The 23,385-nt window shown below is 42.4% G+C and overlaps 1 protein-coding gene across 3 annotated transcripts; it reads left to right on the forward strand.

Annotated features, from left to right (window-relative positions):
* Positions 1-12,076: 12,076 nt before the first annotated feature.
* LOC133510207 (uncharacterized) lies at positions 12,077-23,313 on the forward strand. Of its 3 annotated transcripts, XR_009797546.1 has the most exons (4): positions 12,077-12,195; positions 14,225-14,307; positions 15,045-15,142; positions 22,436-23,313. XR_009797546.1 is itself a non-coding variant. In XM_061837990.1 (3 exons), the coding sequence occupies exons 1-3, from the start codon at positions 14,024-14,026 to the stop codon at positions 23,218-23,220; spliced, it is 954 nt and encodes a 317-aa protein (XP_061693974.1). In that variant the 5' UTR covers positions 13,942-14,023; the 3' UTR covers positions 23,221-23,313. The 3 variants fall into 3 exon arrangements, 1 of the variants encoding a protein (XP_061693974.1); XM_061837990.1 differs by lacking the exons at positions 12,077-12,195; positions 15,045-15,142 and adding an exon at positions 13,942-14,109; XR_009797547.1 differs by lacking the exons at positions 12,077-12,195; positions 14,225-14,307; positions 15,045-15,142 and adding an exon at positions 17,850-17,940.
* The last annotated feature ends 72 nt before the right edge of the window (positions 23,314-23,385 follow it).

Below are 23,385 nucleotides of genomic sequence, written 5' to 3' on the forward strand. Positions count from 1 at the left end.
CTGGTTCTTCTCCAACACAAATGTCTCAAGAAGATTTTCATGGCGGGAGACGCAAAAATCCATATACGACAACATCCTGATGTGTGGTGAAAAAACGGATGGGTCCATTCCGGCTGACTTTCTTTTTATTAAAAACATACTAAAAATTATGCTTTACGTGTCAGTTGACCTTTAAGGATATGGCTATTTCACAAGGTGACACAACATTGTACAATAAGACACAATATCTAGAATATACTGTAGTATCATGTGTATGAGTGATAAAAGTATATTGTATAAAAGCTAACTCATGATTTATATAAATAAAATGTGCAAATTTTATTTTTTAAAGCAAAATATCTGTTCTTCAGAAAACAATGTAACAAAATGACGAGACCAAGACTATTCCAAAAACTATCCTGTTACTTGTGAGGAAAGAATGGTGGATGAGGTTGCCATGGCAATCTTCGCCCGGCCAGCTGTCTCACCAAGCCTTCAGGTGAACTTTGTTTGAAAAAGACACATTGGTCTAATCCCCTGAGAAAGCATAGGCAGTGCATGTGCAATGGAGTCAGTAATCTCGGTTGTATATATTGTGAAAATTCCCTGCACTATGCAAACATATCAGAATTGTTCTTTAAATCAATGAAAGGTCTCTGAATCTGGAACTGTTCAAATTGAAACAGAATAATGTGCAAAGATGCCAACACCAATGAAGTGGGAGGGTCTGGGGGGGATCCCCCAGGACCCTGTAGAGCAAGGTTGCCCACATTTTTTTGCCCCAGGCTCTACATTTCAAGCAACCTCCCACAGAGGATGCTGAGTGTTTGTCACAGCGACTGCCGTGAAGAAAGCAAGAGACACAATAAATTGGAGGCCCATGTGCACATTTGCAGTGACATGTCTGAAAAAGTCAGAATTGGTGAAACCGACTGTCAGTCAATCAACTTATTGGCCACAGCTGAATCCATGCCTTATTGTACTCTTCACTGCTTCAAAATTGCATCCCTGCAATAGTGTGTTCCTTCGCTTTATTTCTATATATTGCAGTATTTAAAGTGTATACTATATTTTCTTTTGTGGTAAAAGATATAGTTCCTAGTCTAAAACATTAAAAACGTAAAAAATATATATATTAAAATCAAAAATGATTGTTGCAACACATTGAAATGAATAAAATGTTCCATATTTTTGCAATCATAAGACGCACTGCATTAAAAGTGCAGTCAGAGTTGCAAATAAGTATTTAAACACCTGAGAAAAGCAATGCTAATATTTGGTACAGTAGCCTTTGTTTGCAATTACAGAGGTCAACTGTTTTCTGTAGTTGTTCACCAAGTTTGCACACACTGCAGGAGGGATTTTGGCCCACTCCTCCACACAAATCTTCTCTAGATCAGACAGGTTTCTTGGCTGTCGCTGGGAAACACGGAGTTTCAGCTCCCTCCAAAGATTTTCCATTGGGTTTAGGTCAGGAGACTGGCTAGGCCAAGCCAGAACCTTGATATGCTTCTTACGGAACGACTCCTTGGTTTTCCTGGCTGTGTACTTCAGGTCATTTTCATGTTGAAAGACCCAGCCACGACCCATCTTCAATGCTCTGACTGAGCGAAAGAGGTTGTTCCCTAAACTCTCACAATACATGGCTGCGGTCATTCTCTCCTTAATACAGTAAAGTCGTCCTGCCCCATATGCAGAAAAACACCCCCAAATATTCAATTTAGACTCACTGTTTCCAGTGCACAAAAATATAGGAGGCAACATAATATTAATCTTAAAACGGTGTGGCAGCATCATCATCACCCCTCCCACCACCACCACCACCCTCGTCAGTAGCTTGCGAGAGGCAGGCTGCTTGAAAAGTAGATCTTGGGGTAAAAATGTCTGGGCACCCTTGCTGTAAAAAGATCAGGGAGCTAGCTGCCTCAGCCTCTGGTGTGGAATACTGGAACACTTTCAACATAGTCTTCACAAATTATACCCATGAATGACATGTGGCAGAGTTGCTGCTCCATTCAGCAGGAGCACACACCTCCACATGGCCAGTCAGGTGTGAAATGACAAAAGCGATCTTTGCCCACTCGATAGGTAAGGTAGCTGCCTGCAGGTCAAAGTGGAGTTCCCACTGAGTGATGACTGGCTTGATGTTCCTGGAGTCTCCAGAGGACCTCTCTGGGTGAGAGAGCTGTGGATACACAGCAGCAGAGGTGGCAAGACGTGGCATGGTGACTGGTTCATGAAGAAATGGTGGTACAGTGGCAGCATCGGGTACTAATTCTTTCTTCTGAACCATATGAATTATAACATCACACTGTGAGGCCACCTGTCTCATCATAGTGTCCTGCTGCTCTGATGATACCTTAAGATGAAGGTGGGGGGCAGCAAGTTGTCCATCCTGCTTTGCGATGTGTTGTCCCAGCACTTGAAAGGCTTTATGCTCCGGGTCTATGTCTGCTGCATCCATGGTATGTCCAGTTCCTTCTGTCAAGGGCAGAACAAGGGATAGGACCCAAAATGGACAACTTGAATGCAAGGAACAGTTCAAGAAGAGACTTTTAATCACAGTCAGAGGGTGGTAGAAAGATAGGCAGTCCAAAAATTCAATGGTATCCAAAAAAGAAAAATGCAAGGCCAATAATCAAAACAGTCGATACGATATCTGTGGTAAAACGCCACCAAAACAAAATGGACGCAAGTCAGCCAATTCCCCCCACTTGAAGTCCAGGGGGTTGTCAATTTATGATAGGCTCAACATTTGACCTTTTAGGGGTACCAATGTCATGTGAAAAAATTGATTATCTTGTGGTATAAGAAAGCATGCTCAGTTATTGCTGTACTTACTGTTTCCCATTTAAATATGATATATTTATAGCTTATAGGTGTTTTTCATTTAAATTTGATGACAAATTGTTGCATTGACATAAGCATTTGATAGACTATGGGATATTCTGATTTGTGTACAAATCCAGGTTACTTCATAATAACTTGACAATAGTATAACATACATACAAAGCGACGTCAATGACTATTTTCATTAGTCCTTGTTTTAGCATCATTTTACATAAAACTATTCAGAATCCCTGCTTGTTGGAACACACTCTTTCGCAAAATTATGCAAATCCCAGCACTCAAATTTATATCTAATTCTGATGACTTGTTCTCATGTTCAGGTATTGAAGGTTTTGTTAGAAATTCAGCTTGAGGCACTCATACTCATATTCATGCATTCGGGCATCACACACGCCTGAAGCAGAAATTACTCTGAACAAACTATTGGGGATCTATGACACTGGTGGGAATTTGTCAATTTAATTTGACCTTCCCCAGGATCCTTCCAATATGACTTCCAACCATGTGTCATTCTATTGTTTCAGTTAAAATTGATTGACAGCAGTTAAGACACAAATTTTGAATCAATTTCCACTGTACCGTGCAGGCAATGTTCTTTCTCAATTATTCAAGCATTGTATCCTCATGGTGTATGTATCATACAATCAGAATCCCTGCCAAAGGCCAATAAATATGGTGGTAATTTGTGACATAAGTTGTGTTGTTTTTAATTACGGTGAGTTGAATAAGATAAATTAAGTAATGGTGGGTTTAAATTCATTAAAACGAGTCAAGTATGGACAGGCCAATTTAATATTGTGAAAAGTTTCATAATGCTGTATTTTTATTGTATATTTTTTTAATATTCTGTTGCCACAAAGTGGAATTTACACCTCTCTGTGTACATATAAAATTTGAACCTCTGCAAATATGCTTTGGTATGTGTTCTGTGAATGCAAATTGGATGTGCCACTTGAAGTCGAGTAGCAGCAGCAGTAGAGAGTAAAAATAGACAAATACAGGTATTAAATTGGAGGCGGCACAGTGGATCAGCTGGTAAAGCATTAGCCTCAGTTCTGAGGTCTCGGGTTTAATCCCACACCTGCCTGTGTGGAGTTTGTATGTTCTTCCCGTGCCTTCGCTGGTTTTCTCCGGGCACCGCGGGTTCCTCCCACATTTCCAAAACATGCAAAATTAATTGGACACTCTAAATTGCCCCTTGGCTTTCTGGTGAGTGTGACTGTTGTCTTTCTCCATTTGCCCTGCCATTGGCTGGCAACCAGTTCAAGGTGTAACCTGGCTCATGCCCGATGATAGCTGGAATAGGCTTGAGCATTCTTCTGACCCTTGTGAGGATAAGTGGCTCAGAAAATGGGTGGATGAAAGGATGAAGTATTAAATTGGAATTGGCGCACAACTGGCAGTGGCTTTGTCAGACGGCCTTGTGCTGTCATAAGCAATTTTAACCACTAATTCAATCCACTGAATGTAAAGTTATTGACATTTTCATTTGACAACCAAAACGCATTTGAGAATCAGTTTCATTGTTTCCATCTGCAAATGGATCTGCCTTATAGACTCAGCAATCACATGTATAGACCTTGCTTCATTTTACATCAGTCCAATTTCAAAAAGTTTGAGATGTGAAAGAGGAAAGTCAGACGTTTCTTATGGTACACAGTGTAATTTTGTGTCTGGAGAATCAATTTGGCCAAGGTGAGAGGAGGTTTCTGAAACATTTTCACTGCATTGCATTGACATTGTGACTTCTAATAAGAAGAGAAAGTACTGAGTCATGCATTCACTCTCCCTAATTCTGCTCACACTGTTATTTCCTCTTCTCATCTGTCGCATGAAATGACATTTCCACATTTGGGATTTACTTTTTAACCCTGTGGAACACTCAATGGAAACTTTCTTTTCTTATCCATTTCCATACATTCCTATATTTTCTTACCCCCTTGTGGTCATTAGGGTCACAAAAACCCAGGGAAATGCAAAACAGGAGGGTCAAAGCCAACATTAGAACACAGAATCTCTCAACTTTCAAACCCCAGAGATAACCACTACTACACTGCTCGTGTTCCACAACTTCTACTTTTACTACTGCTACTACTAACAATAATGATAGAATTTCACAGGTGAACAGGTTAATTGAAAACAGGTGAGTGTTATCTCATCATATTTGGCCATATATCCACATGAATGGGTTCCTGGGGCGCTGGCACGGGGTTCTGGGGTGATGGACCAGGTTTCAGCATGTCAGTGCTGTTTGCTGGTCTGTGTGCCTTGCCCCTCCTCCCCTGGTTTTTCAATGGACTGTACACACGCATCCCCCTTTCTTTTAATGCACCACTTACACCCATCTCTGTGGAGCGGTGGATCATTGGTGGGGGTGGGGAGGATTGGCTGGTAGACAGTAGTGCAGGGCTCGGGAACCTTTTAAGCTAATAGAGCTATAAATGCCAAATATTGTAAAATGTAACTTCAGAAGAGCCATAAAACATTTTAAATACTAAATACAGGTGTATTTGCACAATGACGTAAGACCAACACTAAAAGAGTACAATAAGTCTTTGAATTCTTTCAAATAACATTGTTACGCTATTGCTAACCAATGATGCCAAAAGTACTTCATACCATTAATGCGACTTCTGGTGCTGCATGGTTTTGCTGAGGGCTTTGGAGTCTGTTTCATACGTCATTAGATGAAACTTCATGCAGCCGTTGAGACTTCCATCCATAAATCGAAATCCGTAATTCAATTTGATTCACAATTATGATAGTCCAATAGTGACCCGTTCTTGCCGACAAAGGCATGTCTTTTATTCGTTTAATTATCTTGTCTTGAAGCAAAAAAAGTTGTCAAAAAGTTTGGCAACACCAAGTTGTAATGTTTTGGCATACTCCCCATCTGTGAATGGCTTTCCGTTTCTAAGATTTGCTAAAGCACCAGCAACACTATCTGAATTCCATTCACCTTGTCAGCGCCAGACACGGATTTGCTGTTGACATGCTTTCTTCCTGCTGTCGCCCACAGGATGTTTTGCTGCAAACTATGCAAAGAGAAATGTGAGTGACAAGCAAAAGGCATCGTGGGGATAGAGGAGGCGACGAACATTTGACACCTGAGAGGAAACATATATACAAAGGTACGCACACCTACCTCTTAATTCCACTATAGTTTATTTGGGCCCATGGTGAATAAAGATGAATAAACTTGCAAAAAAACAAAACAAAACAAAAAAACCACAAAAAAGTTGGAATTTTCCAATGTGTGTTAGCATGATTTGGTGACAGTCAAGTGTCCCAGGGAAAGAGGGTAAAGATTGATGTCATTCCCAGCCAACGGGATGGCAGGAAGATGCTACAGCGATAGCCAATGGGACAGAAGCTCTATTGTGCCACATAAACCAAGATAGAGGATGTTTATGTTCTGTGGAATTTGCGGGGGTGCAAATCCAGTGCCCAATTTTTCCTTATCTATCCTGAATTTCTTCCGAATCTCGAGACAATATTTTTCCGACGAGGCTTTTCATCACCTGAATCGACTATAGACGCTTGTAAGTAGCGATACCACTGTATAGGATATTTACAGTGAAGAAAATAAGTATTTAAACACCCTGCTATATTGCAAGTTCTCCCACTTGGAAATCATAGAGGGGTCTGAAATTTTCATCGTAGGTGCATGTCCACTGTGAGAGAGATAATCTAAAAAAAAAATCCAGAAATCACAATGTATGGTTTTTTTAACGATTTATTTGTGTGATACAGCTACAAATAAGTATTTGAACACTTGAGAAAACCAATGTTAATATTTGGTACAGTAGCCTTTGTTTGCAATTACAGAGGTCAAACGTTTCCTGTAGTTGTTCACCAGGTTTGCACACACTGTAGGAGGGATTATGGCCCACTCCTCTACACAGATCTTCTCTAGATCAGATTGTCGCTGAGAAACATGGAGTTTCAGCTCCCCCCAAAGATTTTCTATTGGGTTTCGGTCTGGAGATTGGCGAGGCCATGCCAGAACCTTGATAAGCTTTTTACAGAGCCACTCCTTGGTTTTCCTAGCTGTGTGCTTTGGGTCATTGTCATGTCAAGACCCAGCCATGACCCATCTTCAATGCTCGGACTGGGGCAAAGAGGTTGTTCACCAAAATCTCACAATACATGGCCACGGTCATCCTCTCCTTACTACACTGCCGAAAAATACCCCAAAGAATGATGTTACCACCCCCATGCTTCACAGTAGGGATGGTGTTCTTGGGACGGAAGTCATCATTTATCTTCCTCCAAACATGGTTAGTGGAATTATGACCAAAAAGTTCCATTTTGGTCTCAACTTTCTCCCATGACTCCTCTGTATTATCCAAATGATCATTGTCAAACTTAAGACAGTCCTTGACATTTGCTGGTTTAAGCAGGGGAACCTTCCGTGCCATGCATAATTAGTCTTAGTGTATTACCAACAGTTACCTTGGAAACTATGGTCCCAGCTCTTTTCAGGTCATTGACCAAGTCCTGTGACGTCGTCCTGGGCTGATTCCTCACCTTTCTAAGGATCATTGAGACCCCACAAGGTGATGTCTTGCATGGGGCTCCACTCCAATTGAGTTTGACCGTCATGTTTAGCTTCTTCCATTTTCTAATGATTGTTCCAACAGTGGACCTTTTTTCACCAAGCTGCTTGGAAATTTCTCCGTAGCCCTTTCCAGCCATCTGGAGTTGTACAATTGTGTCTCTGGTGTCTTTGGACAGCTCATTGGTCTTGGCCATGTTACAAGTTTGAGTCTTACTGATTGTATGGGGTGGATAGGTGTCTTTATGCAGCTAACGACCTCACACAGGTGCATCTGATTCAGGATAATACCTGGAGTGGAGGTGGACTTTTACAGGTTGACTAACAGGTCTGTGAGGGTCAGAATTCTCGCTGATGGACAGGTATTCAAATACTTATTTGCAACTGTATCACACAAATCGTGAAAAAAATCATACGTTGTGATTTCTGGATTTTCTTTTTAGATTATCACTCTCACAGTGGACATGCACCTATGATGAATATTTCAGATCCCTAAGTGTGATTTCTAAGTGTGAGACCTTGCAATAGAGCAGGGTGTTCAAGTACTTATTTTGTTCGCTGTACGTCAGTCTTTTTTCATGTACTTCTTCTTCTTTTTCTTTCAGCTTGTCCCGTTAGGGGTCGCCACAGCGTGTCATCTTTTTCCATTTAAGCCTATCTCCTGCATCTTCCTCTCTTACCCCAACTGCCCTCATGTCTTCCCTCCCAACATCCATCAACCTTTTCTTTGGTCTTCCTCTCGCTCTTTTGCCTGGGAGCTCCATCCTCGGCACCCGTCTACCAATATACTGACTCTCTTGCCTCTGGACATGTCCAAACAATCGAAGTCTGCTCTCTCGAATCTTGTCTCCAAAATATCCAACTTTGGCTGTCCCTCTTATTAGCTCATTTCTAACCTTATCCAACCTGCTCACTCCAAGCGAGTCATTTTTGCCACTTCCAGTTCTGTTTCCTGTTGCTTCTTCAGTGCCGCCGTCTCAAATCGTACATCATGGCTGGCCTCAGCACTGTTTTATAAACTTTGCCCTTCATCCTAGCAGAGACTCTTCTGTCACATAACACACCAGACAACTTCCGCCAGCTGTTCCAACCTGCTCAGACCCGTTTCTTCACTATTATCACACTTATCACACTCGGAGTGCCTGGAGAAAACCCACACAGGCATGGGGAGAACATGCTTATGCCACACAGGCGCGGTCTGGATTAAACCCTGGACCTCAGAACTGTGAGGCCAATGCTTTACAGCTGTCCCACCGTGCCGCCTAGTTTGAACATGATTTGTAAATCATTGTATTCTGTTGTTTTTTTTAACACAGCAGCCAGACTTCATTGGAGTTGGGTTTGTACTACAAGTAATACTTTAGGGGGTGCGACATTTCAAGCGAATATTTAAGTTATTGAATAGTATTACAAAGAAATGAAGAGGTTGTAGTGGTTAAATGATTAAATTGATGCTAAATGTGAAACTTCAAAATTGCCAGGCACAAGGGAACATATTGATGCTTGACGGTGGACCAAAAGGTCTTGTTTACAAAGGATTTCTTTATACAAATGTTGACATGCTTAGAGGAGTAGATAGCAAATAATGTGTGAAGAAGACCACTTTTATAACAATGAAGAAATATTTTCAAATAGGAACCACAACCTTTAATTTATGTGGTAAAATCATGGTCATACTTTGGGTTTCATGAAGCCTTCAGCACTGGGAGAATGCCCTAAATTTGTATTTAGAAAACAGGCAAAATCAAAATTTATCTGCACTTTTTTTAAAGTTACTTGGTAGCAAGGGCTATCACAAGAGCTACTCCAAAACACCACTGGAACGGCAATTCCCTTTCCAAGCCAATTCCTTGGAGATGGGATTGTGATGGTGAATGTGGACCACTTTGTCTACAATCATTCTCTTTAAATTGCCGGGAACTCGAGCCCATCCATTACCTTTAGGAATCTAATTTCCACCTGTCCCATGCAGATGAACAGGGCTTGCAATCGAATAACTTTTGTTTTGTCAAAAGTTGCAGCAAGACAAGAGCAATGTGACCTAATCTGTTTCGTGTTGAATAAACAAAGCATCTGTTCAGAGGTGCTTCATCCGGTTGCATGCCTCTTGGAACATTTACAGTATGTGATATCAGTGGGGGGTTTGGTTGATTAGCATTGTTTGTACAGTACTTGTAGGAGATTGGAGCTTATTTATCCATTTGAATAATTTTCGTTCATACAATTTTTAGACAGTGTTAAAATATTGTGGGAAGACTGAAATCACAACATTTCCATTTCAAAACAAAGGGTTGTCATGATCTCCGTTCTTTAATTTGTCCTGGAGCAAAGTATTTATATTTCCTTTATGGATTTAGCCATCAGGAATACATTTTCATGTTTTTATTTGCTACCATCTCTGTCCTCGATCATCGCTCCTTTATCAATTTGTTAGCTCATCCCAAAAGACCTTCCTTGATGAGCCAAGGACAACAGCAGAGAAGAAAGGACGGACAAATGTTTGAAGAAACGAGTCCTCCTCAATGTCATCATTTTATCCAGACATCGGTGAAGAAGTCATGTGTGTCACAAATCGATCGTCTCCATGACAGAATTATTACCACTACTATCACAACATGTCCTCTTTGTGTAATGTTTCATATGGAATTTAAGATAAATATGATTAACATGGTTACTGTTCAAGAACTGTGAGGCCAACGCTCTACAGCTGTTCCATCGTGGTGCAGGTCAGCAAATCATTTTAAGAAAAAAAGCCGCCAAACTGTGCTTGATTAATGTCATCATTTCAGGTTCTGGCAAAGGATAGTGTCGCCTTGTACATTCCATGACCAGACTTAAAAATGGCCCAGATTCCAAGGAGAGTTGGTGACTCCAGCCATGACAAAAAAATATGCTTAATTGTGTAACCGAATGCCTCTGTTAGTCTGCAGAAGACAGTTACTAAACCTTCTTTCCCCTTTTCGTTCCTATTTTACTTTAACCAGTTGTTGATGAAAAAAAGAGGTGAAAAACAAACATTCACCCTGCAAAAATGCACAGAGCCCCCCACCCCAGTCTGTCTGGTGACCATACAGGCCATCCAAAGTGAGGAGCTTGGCTGAGTAGTTCAGGAAGTTGGCTAGGATGCCAAGCACCAGGGTCCCTACAGGGGAGATGTCCCCGAGGAGGGTCCCAACGGCAAAGTAGGACCCAAACCGGAGCACATGACAGCTCCAGAAGAAGCACCACTGAGGCAGGAACGAGAGGCAAGGCTGCTGCTGGTGGTCGAACACCGCCAAGGCACGGGTGAGACGCGGCTGCTGCTTGTCGAGCACCAGTGAGGGATGGTGGAGAGGCGGCTGCTGCTGCTGGTCAAGCAACGCCAAGGAGTGGTCGAGAGACGGCGGCTGCTGCTGCAAGTCCAGCATTGCCCAGGCATGGTTGAAAGGTGGTGGCGGGTTCTGCTAGGGGGTCAAGCACCTCTGAGGCATGGGCAAGAGGCGATTGGTGGTCAGACTCCGCCGAGACATGAGCGAGAGGCGGCAAGGGGTCTGGCTCCAATGAGACATGAGTGAGAGGTGGCTGGGGGTCATGCTTCGCCCAGACATGAGCGAGAGGTGACTTGGGGTCAGCAGGTGCCTACTAAGGCTGCTGCTATCGAGACTTGGTAGGAGTGTATACAAGAGTGGCAGAGCGCATGGATACTCGGGAAGGTGAACTAGGAAACATGGGTGATATAGAAGGAGTTGACTTAGTGGCAGATTTTGCTTGACTGGAGTGAAGCAGGAGGCATAAAGCTGAGCAGACACTTCCGCTGGCCATCATGCGGGGGTCACAGATAAATGGTCAAACGGGTGCCCCAGAAAAGGTCGGAGGAAGAAAACCTAGACTCAGGCATACCAGGAAGAGGTGACACAAATTTACTTGGACTAAGGATAAGGAGGGAAAAACCAAAATATATCCGAGTCAGAATTGGGGAGGCGGTCATACAAGTCATGGTCCTCCTCAAAATCAGAAAAATCTGAGTAATAAAACATATGGCGGTGAATGGGTCGGGCGTGGAGGATAATCATATCACATTGATGCTGCAGGTGAGTACCCGTAGCTCAGTGATTAGAGCACTGGTTTAGTAAACAAGGGGTTGTGGGTTCGTATCCCACTGGGGCCTCCACTCCCTGAGAAGGGTTGTGTCAGGATGGGCATCCGGCGTAAAAATTGTGCCAAACATATATGTGCGTTCATCTGAGATGACACGCTGTGGCAATCCCAAAAGGGACAAGCCGAAAGAAACTTGCTATTGATGCTGCAGGTGACAAGGAAGGAGAGGATACAAAGACAGAGCCCAGTTGAAGAGGGGACGCTTGGTCAGGAGGTGTGTTTTCTTTACCGCTAGGTCCTGTTCTAGCCAGTTCGTTCTGTCACGAGCATGCAGCAAGGGGTTGGACCCAAATGCAAGACTCTGAGGCAGTGACATGATGTTAAGGGTGTTTTTTTTTATTGCAGGCACAAGTCATGCACATGTAAGCAGTCCAGTAAAGGCAAATGCACAAAAACATGTGGCAAATGGTAAGGTCCAAAAGCATGAAAACGAGGTCAGATAACGAATAGGCAAAAAACAAGACTTGACTTGGTTATGGTGGCACAGGAACGCTGGCCATGACAATGAGGCATATACACAAAAAGAAGCTTGTACACTCATGCAGATTAATGCAGACTCATGCAACGAACTGGCAGCTATCAATTCAACACACAAGGCTTAAATACATTGCATAGTTAGTGACAATAAGCCACAGGTGAGGAGCTGCTGCCGGCCATGCCCCTGACAAAATGTGAGTATAAATGTTGCTTTTTATGCCTACCCTGGGATTGACTGGCGAGCGTGAACTAGCTAGCTAGCAACTTAGAAAAGGGGTGGCTGGCTCGGCAAACACAAAATGATATTACTAATTATTTATTTTATTATTTAATCACTATGAGCGTGATTCTGACAGACAGGTCCCCTGACAGTAAAAAAAAAAGATTCCGCATATACTATGAAAGATTGTATCACCTGAGTATCACTGGAGCATGTGATTTATGAAACAGCACCAGACCATTGAAGGCTTTCAGCAAGTCTTTTTAAATGCATTGTTGTCATTTTTTCCACTATGCATTACATCTTCAGTGATGAATAATTAAATCTGTCATGCAAGTAAAAATAAAGGAAGAGGGGAATGTCAGAATTATATACAGACAAGATTGCCAATTTTGTCTGCTTCATCCTAAAATACAAGATTTTGTTTCAAATAGAAATTCAAGGTCCAGTACAAAATTAATCTTTAACAAACAAAGAATCAAATCAAATTATAAATATAGATTTTATCAATTTACCACATATCCATCCATCCATCCATCTATCCATTTTCTGTGGCGCTTATCCTCATAAGCGTCGTGGGAGTGCTGGAGCCTAATGGAGCTGTAATCGGGCAGGAGGCAGGGTACACCCTGAACTGATTGCCAGCCAATCGCAGGGCACATGGAGACAGACAACAGCTGCACACACAATCACACTAAGGGGCAATTTAGAGTGTCCATTTGTGGGAGGAAACCAGAGTGCCCGGAGAAATCCCACACAGGCATTTGCACCCCAGTGCTCAGAATTGTGAGGCTAACACTCTACAGCTACCGCCCTATCAATTTATCATTCATCCAGGTTAATGTATTGTTGTACTTATGGTCATGGGTGAGCTGGAGCCTATTCCAGCTCACTTAGGTCCACCCTGGCCTGCCGCCAATCAATCACAGGTTATATAATCTTCCAAAAAAGAAAAACATTCACAGTCACATCTGTGGACAATTTTACCTCAAAATCAATGCAGAAGGAAGCTATACAGTAGCTACATGGAGAAAACCCAGACAGGCACAGGGAGAACATACAATCTCTACACAGGAAAGATATCTGAACCCAAAGTCTCTCGGCTGTGAGGCTTGATAACCAGCACCACAGTGTTGAGTAGAGAAGATTTACCAGACATGCTTGTAAATACCGTTCTTAATAAAAAGAAAATGTGCATATACATTAACTCTGACCGGCAGAAGTACATTACCCCCATAGGTAAATAGAAAAACGAAGGCAAATACTAATACACACATATTCCTATTGGATTTTGATTTGCTTTTTTCCCTGACCCCAAGTGCATAATTGTTTTGAAACATTTCTTGGGGATATTCATGAAGTTCAAATTCAACCACATCTGCACTGAAAAACAACCACCAGAGGAATACTCTAGAAATATACTGTATAATGACATATGAGGGTAAACTTGGCCAACCAAGTGATAAATGTCATTAATGAAACAGAAATGAACCCACTGAAACTGCTTTGCATTCAGAACGATTCAACAAATTTAAATATTCAACCAACTAGTTTGTATCATTACCTGTCTTAATCCCTTATAAAATTCTGTCCGTGGTCTGACTAAAGTGTTGGATATTGGGAGCAAACGTATTCTACACCACTCCTCATAATACACACTAATGGGACAACTGGAGCTTGACTCAAGAAAGAGCCAGGTCTGTGGTCACATGCACAAAAACAAACACAATGAAAGTACAAGTCCGGCACTGACAGTAGTTTTGATCATGTTGTTGGCGTACTGAACACATCCTCTGAACAGGATGGCTAACATTTTAACAGGAAAAAATCTGGTTGATTTGGAATTGTTAAACTTTCATTCAAGATCAGCCATTTTCTCCCCTGCAAGGTCTTTTTTTTTGCATTTACTCATATTGTGGCGATAAGTGTGATTTACTGTCAGCTGTAGTAGAAAGAGAAGTGTGAGGATGGTCTCAACTGATTGTACCTCTTTTTTCATGCAGTCAGGTGTTGGCCTTCAGTGACGGTTTGAGACGAGAGACGATGTCTGCATTGCTGACATTCTGTGTTGAACAAGAACTTACTGGTGAGTGTTTGCTGCAGTGCACCAGGTACCTGCAAGCTCACACCATTTGTGATTGGTGAATATTTACCGTAATAATCGTTACTGTTTGCAATCTCTCATCTTACACCAATATTCAATGTTTGTCTAGATTTGCTGGTCAGTTTGTGTCACTCGACCATCCCATATGTTTTACCACTCAACAGAGTTGACATCTGGATACATGATTGAAAGCACCTGACAATGGTTAATTCATTTATCTGAGAGTTAATCTGAGAGTTATGTGGGCTGTACATCCATCATTGTTCCACATTATTTACTACTAATGAAGACTTAGGGGATGTTATCCTACAACATGCAATTATTTTTTATTCTGTTTTACGTATAGATGACTAGCAATTTCAGATCACACAGTCCTGGAAAAGCAATACAAAAAAGTATACTGGATAAATACCTTTTATCGGCATGTATGTTACACTGTATGAGAGAGAAGATTGTGCTAAGTGTGGATACAATAGCGATGTTTACGTACATTTTACTAAGAAATTGCCTCAATTACATTTTGTATAGCAGAAAAAAATCTTATGTAAATGAAACACACTTTTGTTAAAATAATTTATAAAAATCATAATAATGTTAATTAAACACTGAATAACAGATTGTGTGAGCCAGATCCATCTTTTCGGTATTAATAATAGTTTTCATCATATCATATCAGTATTTGTCCCAAACTGTTACTGTTTTGGTACTTGTGACTGCAGCCTGTCAGGGTAAAATCCTGACACAGACCCAGAAGTAGTTGGTTCTTCGCACATTTACGTGGTTGCTTTCCCACGCAGATGCATGCATGTTTACACAGGTAAGTTCCCAATTTACACATTCCTTCTAGCTGTGAATCTGTTCAGCTTGTTACTTCTTACTTGTAATATATGACAAGGAGCTCTTATATATATATATATATATATATATATATATATATATATATATATATATATATATTCACTAACTGCAATCTGAAAAGACAATAATCATCCTTTTCTTTCTTTTTTTTAATGTAAGTCTCTGACAAATGAAATATATGCATTGACAAGACTTTCAGGCAAGTACTTCAGCGACTCCACAAGGGGATAGAAACAAAAAATATTGGAAGCACGGACCAAAATTGGCATGCAAGCAGTTCAGAGGGTAGCCTGTACCCCACCCAAATCATCATGAGGACAAGCGACAAAAGAATTTAAAAAAATAAAAATAAAAATGGATGGATGTGGGAGAGCAGATGTGTTTAACAAGGGTCAAGAACAGGGGTTACCAACATGGTGCCCACATGGGTATAGCTCAGGGACCTGTTCTAAAAATGCAGTAGCTCATCAGTCTTGGGACATTGTAATTTTCTGAGGAATGTTTGAGAATCGTACATTGCACGAGACATTTTAGATTTATGGAAATAAAGTGCTGTCTGCTCATTCAGTATTTGTCAATTTCCCACCTTGTTAAAGCTTTGTCTACAATTACGACAAATTGTCAACTTGATCATTGTATTCAGATTCAGAGATTTATTGTAATTGGAACAAGTGCAACAAAAAAATAAGGTTCAGACAATACAGTAAAAAAATAAAAAATATATAAAACTCTAATGATAAAATTAAAAGAGAACAAAAATTAAAAGTGAAATAAACAGACATTACAGAACACAGATTGACACATTGTGATTTACGGGGGATAGCTGCTTATCTTCACAAGGGTCGCAGGAGTACGACCTGAACTGGTTGCCAGCCAGTAGTACATATATATATATATTTTTTAGCTGCTTGTCCTCACAAGGGTCGCAGAGAATGCTGGAGCCTATCCCAGACACTCTAAATTGCCCTTAGATGTGATTGTGAGTCCGGCTATTTGTCTCTATCTGCCCTGCGATTGGCTGGCAACCAGTTCAGGGTGTACCCTGCCTCCTGCCCGTTGACAGCTGCTATAGGCTCCAGCACTCCCCGCGACCCTCGTGAGGATAAGCGGTGAAGAAAATGGATGGATGGATATATATAACTGTTTCCTCCCACATCCCACAAACATGCATTCATTGGAGACTAAATTGCCTCTAGATGTTATTGTGAGTGCAACTGTTGTCTCACCCTAACCTATGTTCCCTGCGAGTGGCTGGCAACCAGTTGAGGGTATACTCCGCCTCCTTCACGATGATATCTGGTATAGGCTCTAGCACTCCCGCACCCCTCGTGAGGATAAGCGCTCAGAAAATGGATTATGAATGGATGAATACTGGACTTGTTGCATTTGTATATTTCACATATTAGCGAGAGTGATTGTTTAGGGCTGTAACAATAGTTGAAAAGAAGCTGTTTTGTCTATTTGTGCTGCTTTTAATGTAATTTTAATGAATGAGTTCTTCGGGATAGTACAGCCAGTACTCTTGAAGCAGTTCAGAACTGTGAAGATCCTCCAATGTGGGCAGAGGGCTCCCAGTGACCTTCTCAGCCATTTTTGGTAACCCTCTGGAGTTCCTTCCTGTTTGCCACTGTGCATCTGGCAAACCACGCGCACATACAGTCGGTGAGGATGCTTTCCATGGTGGAGCATTAAAAAGAGACAAGCCATACATGGCTGATGTTGTTCCTCCTGTGGATTCTCAGAAACTGGAGTCTTTATTTTGTGTGCCTTCCAAGCCACTTGTGCAATCTTCTATTTCCAGGTCATCAGCTCCTCTTTGATGTGGACTCCCAGGAGAAAAGTATTCACTGAACATTTCCACACAGGTCCCACTGATGAAAATGAGCTGAATATCTATCTATCTATCTATCTATCTATCTATCTATCTATCTATCTATCTATCTATCTATCTATCTATCTATCTATCTATCTATCTATCTATCTATCTATCTATCTATCTATCTATCTATCTATCTATCTATCTATCTATCTATCTTTTTTTTCTGAAGTCCATGGTGAGTTCCTTTGTTTTGGATGTCTTCAGGGGCAGGTTATTGTCGCCACACCACCCAGTCAGCTGCTGCACCTCATTCTGGTAAGCGGACTCATCACCTCTCGTGACGCTGCCCACCACTGTGGTGTCGTCCGCATTTTTAATGAAGGTGTTGCTGCCTTGGATGGGTAGCAGTATGAAGTGTAGAGGGTGAAAAGCAGTGGGCTCAGCACGCAGCCTTAAAGAGAGCTGGTGCTGAGTGTGAGGCGTGCAGAGGTGTTGGGGCCAATCCTGACACTTTGTGAACATTCTGTTAAAAAAGTCTTTAATCCAGAGACATGTGCAGTGAGGTAGTCTTAGATTTAGCAGTGTCCTTACTAGGCTGTGTGGTAGGATTGAGTTCAACACTGAACTGTAATCCACAAAGAGCAGGCAAACGGAACTACCTTGATTCTCCAGGTGGGACTGTGCTCCTTTGTTTATCTGTTTGCCTTGCTGGCAAACTGCTATGGATCTGAGCTGGGGGTTATGAAGGTCACGATATGACTCTGAACCAGTTTTTCAAAACACTTCATCACCACAGGTGTGAGTGCTACCGGCCAGTACTCGTTAAAGCTGTTTTGTGGTTGCTTTCTTGGGTATGGAGATGGCAGTGGAGGTCTTCAGGCACGATGAGACTGTCTCAGTGACAGATTGAAAATCCTGGTAAAGATTCCAGCAATCTGGTACAGTCTTTCAATACCTACCCTGGGAAGCTGTCAGGGCTTGTTGTTTTCTGTGTGTTGACTGCTTCAATGTATCCCTCACCGTAAGAGTTGGTCTTCTCATGGTCACAGGTAGCTGCTCCTGGTGGTTTAGTCTCAAACTAAGCAAAAAAAGAGGTTATGTTTCTCTGCCCGCTCAGTGTTGCTCTTACCAGCTCTAGTGATTGGTTTGTAGTTGGCGAGGTGTTGAATTGCTGTCTATGCTTGCCTGCTATTTTTGTTGTCCAAATGGTCATCAATCCTCCTCTTAAAATATACCTTGGCTTTACTGATGCCTCTCTTCAGGTTTGTGTTGGTGATCCTGTAGCTAGGCCTGTGGCCAGTTCTGAAGCTAATGTTTCTGTTCTGTAGCAGCTGCTTCAGCTCTCTGGTTATTCAGGATTTCTGGTTGGCGTGGACCCGGATGCATTTTTTGACTGTGAAAATGTTGTAGCACAGTACAGTGTCTGTAAAAACATCCAGGTCCTCATCCTCATAGATGTCCCAATTTCTGCTCTTGAAAAACTGCTGCAATTGCTGGGAAGCACCATCTGACCACGTCTCAATGGTCTTAGTGATGTGGGGGAGGATTTTTGGATGGATCTATACACAGGAATTAATTGTAAATTCATATGATCTGAAGTATTTCAGTGTGGTGCCGGTCTGTCCCTGTAGCCCAGTTTGATGTTACTGTAAACCTTGTCCAGTGTGTTGGCTCCTCTAGTCGCACACTTTACATGCTGGTGGAGTTTAGTTTAGAATGCCGTTAAAGAAAAAAATAACATTTGAGCAAATTGGTTATTTCAGAAGTGTATATGAAATGGGTAACACCTGCCCCCAAAGGGTTAAAATTTGGGTTTAGGAAATTAGGATATTTTCACAAATGCGATGAATAATAAAAATAATAATAATAATACAAACTTTTACAGCCAAATCTAAAATGAATGAGTAATTTGTCTACTACAATTCAGTGCATCACTTTCTGTACAACATCTGACTAAATTGAACTGAGCAGGCTGGATTGTGATGTTGCCAGGAGTTGATCATGGCTCACTAATCTATTATGTAAGAGCAAGTGCAGTCACTGAGGCAGAAAGGTGTGTGTGTGTGTGTGTGTGTGTGTGTGTGTGTGCATGCTTGTGTCAGGGATGTGAGCGACTCATGTGCACAAGATGCATGCCTACATGTTGCTTGAGCATCTGCATCACAGCCCATTTCCCACTTCTGACTGCCTATTCAGAACAAAGAGAGACAGAACGACAACAGGACATTATGACCATATTTTGAGGTTTGGCTAGAACAAAAAAAGGCACATTTGCAGTCCATAGTTATCCAATTCAGTAAACAATTTCATATTGAGTGTCACATTTTTTCCCCTTTATTTTTATGTACACTTATGTTTCACAACTAAAAACAGTGAGCGGACTTTGTATTGCACATGCCACACATTTATTATCATTTTAGCTATATTGTACTGAGAGCTATTTTTCACTTTGAGAACCAAAAGGTAAAATCCTAAGTGCAAGAGTGAGTGTGGTTCAAAATGATGAATTCGCCCTTCTTTGTCAGCTGTTTGTTGTGTAGTTCGAAAACAGGTTGGCTGGGCGACGCGCACATCGACACAGATCTTTTGTTACGTTATGAGAGAGACCGATTACGTGGTCCGCCCCAAACTATTATTTTTTTTAGTAGCTGTATGCGCACATCAACACATATCATACGCAGATCTTTTGCTACGTTATGAGAGAGACCGATTACGTGGTCCGCCGCAAACTATTTTTTTTTTTAGTACTTATAAACACCTACCTGTTATTTGGAATCCAAGAAGCTCTCGTCCTTTGCACACGTTTTTTTTTCACAACGAACAGGGTCTTTTTCAAACTTATGTAGGGTAATTCCATTCTCCCGAGTGTTTAACCAATGTCCAGCAATGCAATGAGCCGGCATTTTTGCTAACACGAGCTACCTTCGCGGAGTTAAAACTAACCCCCCCAAAAAAACAAAAACCATCCATTTGACGACACTTGAGCTTTAAGGGAAATTCCTACTTCTGTCTTCTTTTTTGTATATTAAATTACATCACTGGTTTTCACCTGTGAAAATGTAAATAAAAAATGGACAATACATTAATAAAATGATGAACAATAAAAAACCCCATACAGAGGGGGATAGTGGGATGCAAGTCACTTGACTGTATCCAATTGACTTTCTTGTGTTCCTTCCGCTTTATGTTGAGTATGCCACTGAGAGAAGCATGCTGATTTTTCAGTGCACGGTACAGGATCCTCTCAGATCTCGTCTACTCGACTGGAGTGTCAGGCTTTCTGCTGCTGTGAGAATTCTGAAAAACACCAGCTGAATGGAATGCATCAGTCAAAGCTAGACACGCTAAAAAACAATGACAGGGAAAGAGGGTCTCCTATATCTATTTCTACACTAAAAACAGTATACTGTATTACAGTAAAGTTGGCATCTGGTCAGTGCAGGGGTTGTGAACATTTTTGGCGGGGAGTGACCTCACCACCTTGAGTCTTTTGGGTGGACAGGTGGTGACGAGGTGAAGCACCAAGCTTTAAGCCGTCGTTGTTGCTGGTCCTTCGTTGTCACTCATGTGTAGCTGAGTTGCATGGGTTCTGTTTCCTCTACAGTGGGGAAAGGCAGTAAGTTGTTCTGGAGGTGAGCATCAGGACTCCAGCCAGCCAGGTGCCACGAAGCGTGGGGACCTCTCTGATGCTGACTAGCCCCCTCGATCCTGCTTGAGTTCGTTCACTCTGTTGTCTGGACGAATGGCCAGGACCATGAGGGAGTCCAGGTCTGGAAGAAGCCTCAAGGGCATCAGTACCTCCAGCATGGGTGCTGACAGTCCTTTCAGACATACATCATAACGCAGTGGCTTTCCACCAATCTCTACCACTAGTTTGCAGAAGTGAATGTTGTTGTCACAAACCGAGCCACTGTCCTGTCTCAGCCCACTGAGCTCTCTATCCTTCTCCCTCTCCACGGACACCATCTCAAATGTCCTCATAAGTGGTGCTTGAATGTCTTTGCAAGAACTGCAGAGTGGAAAGTCACAATCCCACTCTCATGTAAGGAATCTTAAAGGTGAATTTGGAACAATCCATGGTGAATGTGAGTGGGGTATGTTCCAAGTGAATGGAATCAGGAAGGCTGTGCAATGCCAAAGCACCCCTGAGAATCACTTTGGGATCTTTACTTGACTTCCATCTACGATGATGGGGATGGTCTGAACCAGAGTTGTTGTGGTGACTCTGGGCTTCAGTGGTAAGGGTGGGCAGGAGGTTGACCAGGCCATGTACTCAGGATGACAGCTGACCTAGTTGTGAGGCCATTGCCACCTTAACCTCCTCCTGACAAGATACAGACTTTCTGCGCATGCAGCGTTCCTGTCAGTTGGGAAGTCCCTGCTGAGTCCATAGTTCCCAAAGTGCCCCTTTATTGAATGCACCGATGACCTTTTGTCTTACTGACAAAAACTAATCGACTACAAAAGTATTTGAGAAGTCAGGTAGGACAATCTTGCTCCCTCTCTCTCTCCACCGTCTCTACCCTTGCAGAGGGAGGGGAAAAAAGTTACTCCAGAGGGAAGAAAAATATGCTATGAAATAGAATGACAAAATCACCTCAATGGATGAAAACAAAAGGCTGTGAACGAAGACAGGCGGTAAGAAGCAAACCATCGCTAAATCTTGGGGAGAGCATCTTTTCTTCTTCAAGGAACACATTGCACTGAAAATTCAACTTCAATATTCAGCTATACAGCATACACATAATCCAGAGTAAAAAAAATCAATGGAACACAATGACCTGAATAAATGTTTAAAACGATTAAGTATTAAAATAATGTTATTTTGTGTAGTGACATTTTGACAGTCATTTGATAACCCATACATTTGTTTTTAGACTTTTGTTTCCGGGTGTGATTATTAATACAAAATACTTTTGCTTCGTCAATTATTGCAAGAATTTGGACAGGGACAATGCTAACTGTGTCAGGTTTCACCTTCTTTCTTTAAAAAAAAAAAAAAAACGGATCATTAATATGGCCGCAGTGGCTGGTGAAATGCAGCCGGCTGGAGCTTCCAAAAAATAAACAATTCAGTCTGTACTGTCTGCACTTCAAGTTCCCTGACAATGGTAGTGAGAGTGCGATGCAATATGAAATGGGCTATCTGACATTCCTGCCCCTAAGTAAGGATGATGGGCCATCAATCTTTGAGTCACCACCTGCTACTGATGCACCAACGACCCAAACAAGTGCCATACTTCCCAGGGGGCATTGGTGATGGACTGGTTTGTTAAGTGGGGTCCTCAGCCACCACCATCCAGGTACAGTAATTACAGGACACTTACTAGTGACAAGTTCAGGGTGTAGTCTGCCTTTCACCTTAAATTAGCTTGGCTCCGGCACTCCCACAACCCTTGTGAGGTTATCCATCCTCTCTTTTTCCACCCGCAGTCTTCGACTCATCAGTTCCGTCTGCGTTGGCCGTTGTGAGGTGCTGCAAGAGAACCTGGGAGCGAACTCCATGGATGGTATTATGCAGGTTGCACTCTTATGTGGCCCCGGTGGACCATAAGATGACCCCGGCACAAGGCTACAGGGTGGGTCTGCGTGTGTGGCTTTCAAGAAAGACCCTTCCACTCCCAGTGGAATCTTGGAAATCCTCTTCCAGGTTCGTCGGTCCGTTCCCTATCACCAAAGTGGTCAACCCAGTTACTACGAGATTGAGACTCCCAAAGTCCATGCCGATCCACCCAACTTTTCATGTTAGCCCTCTTGGGTGTACTCGCTGGTCCTGCCTGCCAGGCCCCCTCCTCACTGCTGGATCGGGTCCTGGTCTATGTTGTGCAGGGCTGCTGTCCTTGCGTCGTTGGGGTAGGGGGGTGCAGTATTCAACCGATTTGAAGGGGTACAGTCCTAAAGAGCGTTTGTGGGTTTATTCCCAGTTTATCGTCGGCCCCTCGCTCATCAGGGACCTCTATGCCGTGCACCCTGAAGACGCCTGGGCCATCCGGAGCCGGCTGCTCGGGGGTGGGATGTGGGTACTGTCATGGGCGTATCCTTCCTCGACTTCATGTGCACCTGCTCCGGTGAGCAGGTGGGCCCACCTGCTTCTTGTTCACACTAATTATCATCAATATTTATTGCCATGCAAGTGGTCTTGTCCTTCACCAGATTGCTGTACTTTATCGTCAAGTTCCCACATTACTTTGTCTCATGTTACTGACTTAGTCGATTGATCCTGCTTCCTGTTTGACCTTGGCTCTTATCCTGACGATTCTGTTACTGTTACTTTCCTGGACTGGCTTCTTGTGCCCCGACCCCAAAGTCAATAAACGTCCTGCTGAAATGGTAGCTGGTCTCCAGAGTCGTGCTTCTTCGGTTCAGCCTCGAGTTTTGGTCAT

The sequence above is a fragment of the Syngnathoides biaculeatus genome, chromosome 12, assembly GCF_019802595.1.
Source record: "Syngnathoides biaculeatus isolate LvHL_M chromosome 12, ASM1980259v1, whole genome shotgun sequence".
Classification (NCBI taxonomy): domain Eukaryota; kingdom Metazoa; phylum Chordata; class Actinopteri; order Syngnathiformes; family Syngnathidae; genus Syngnathoides; species Syngnathoides biaculeatus.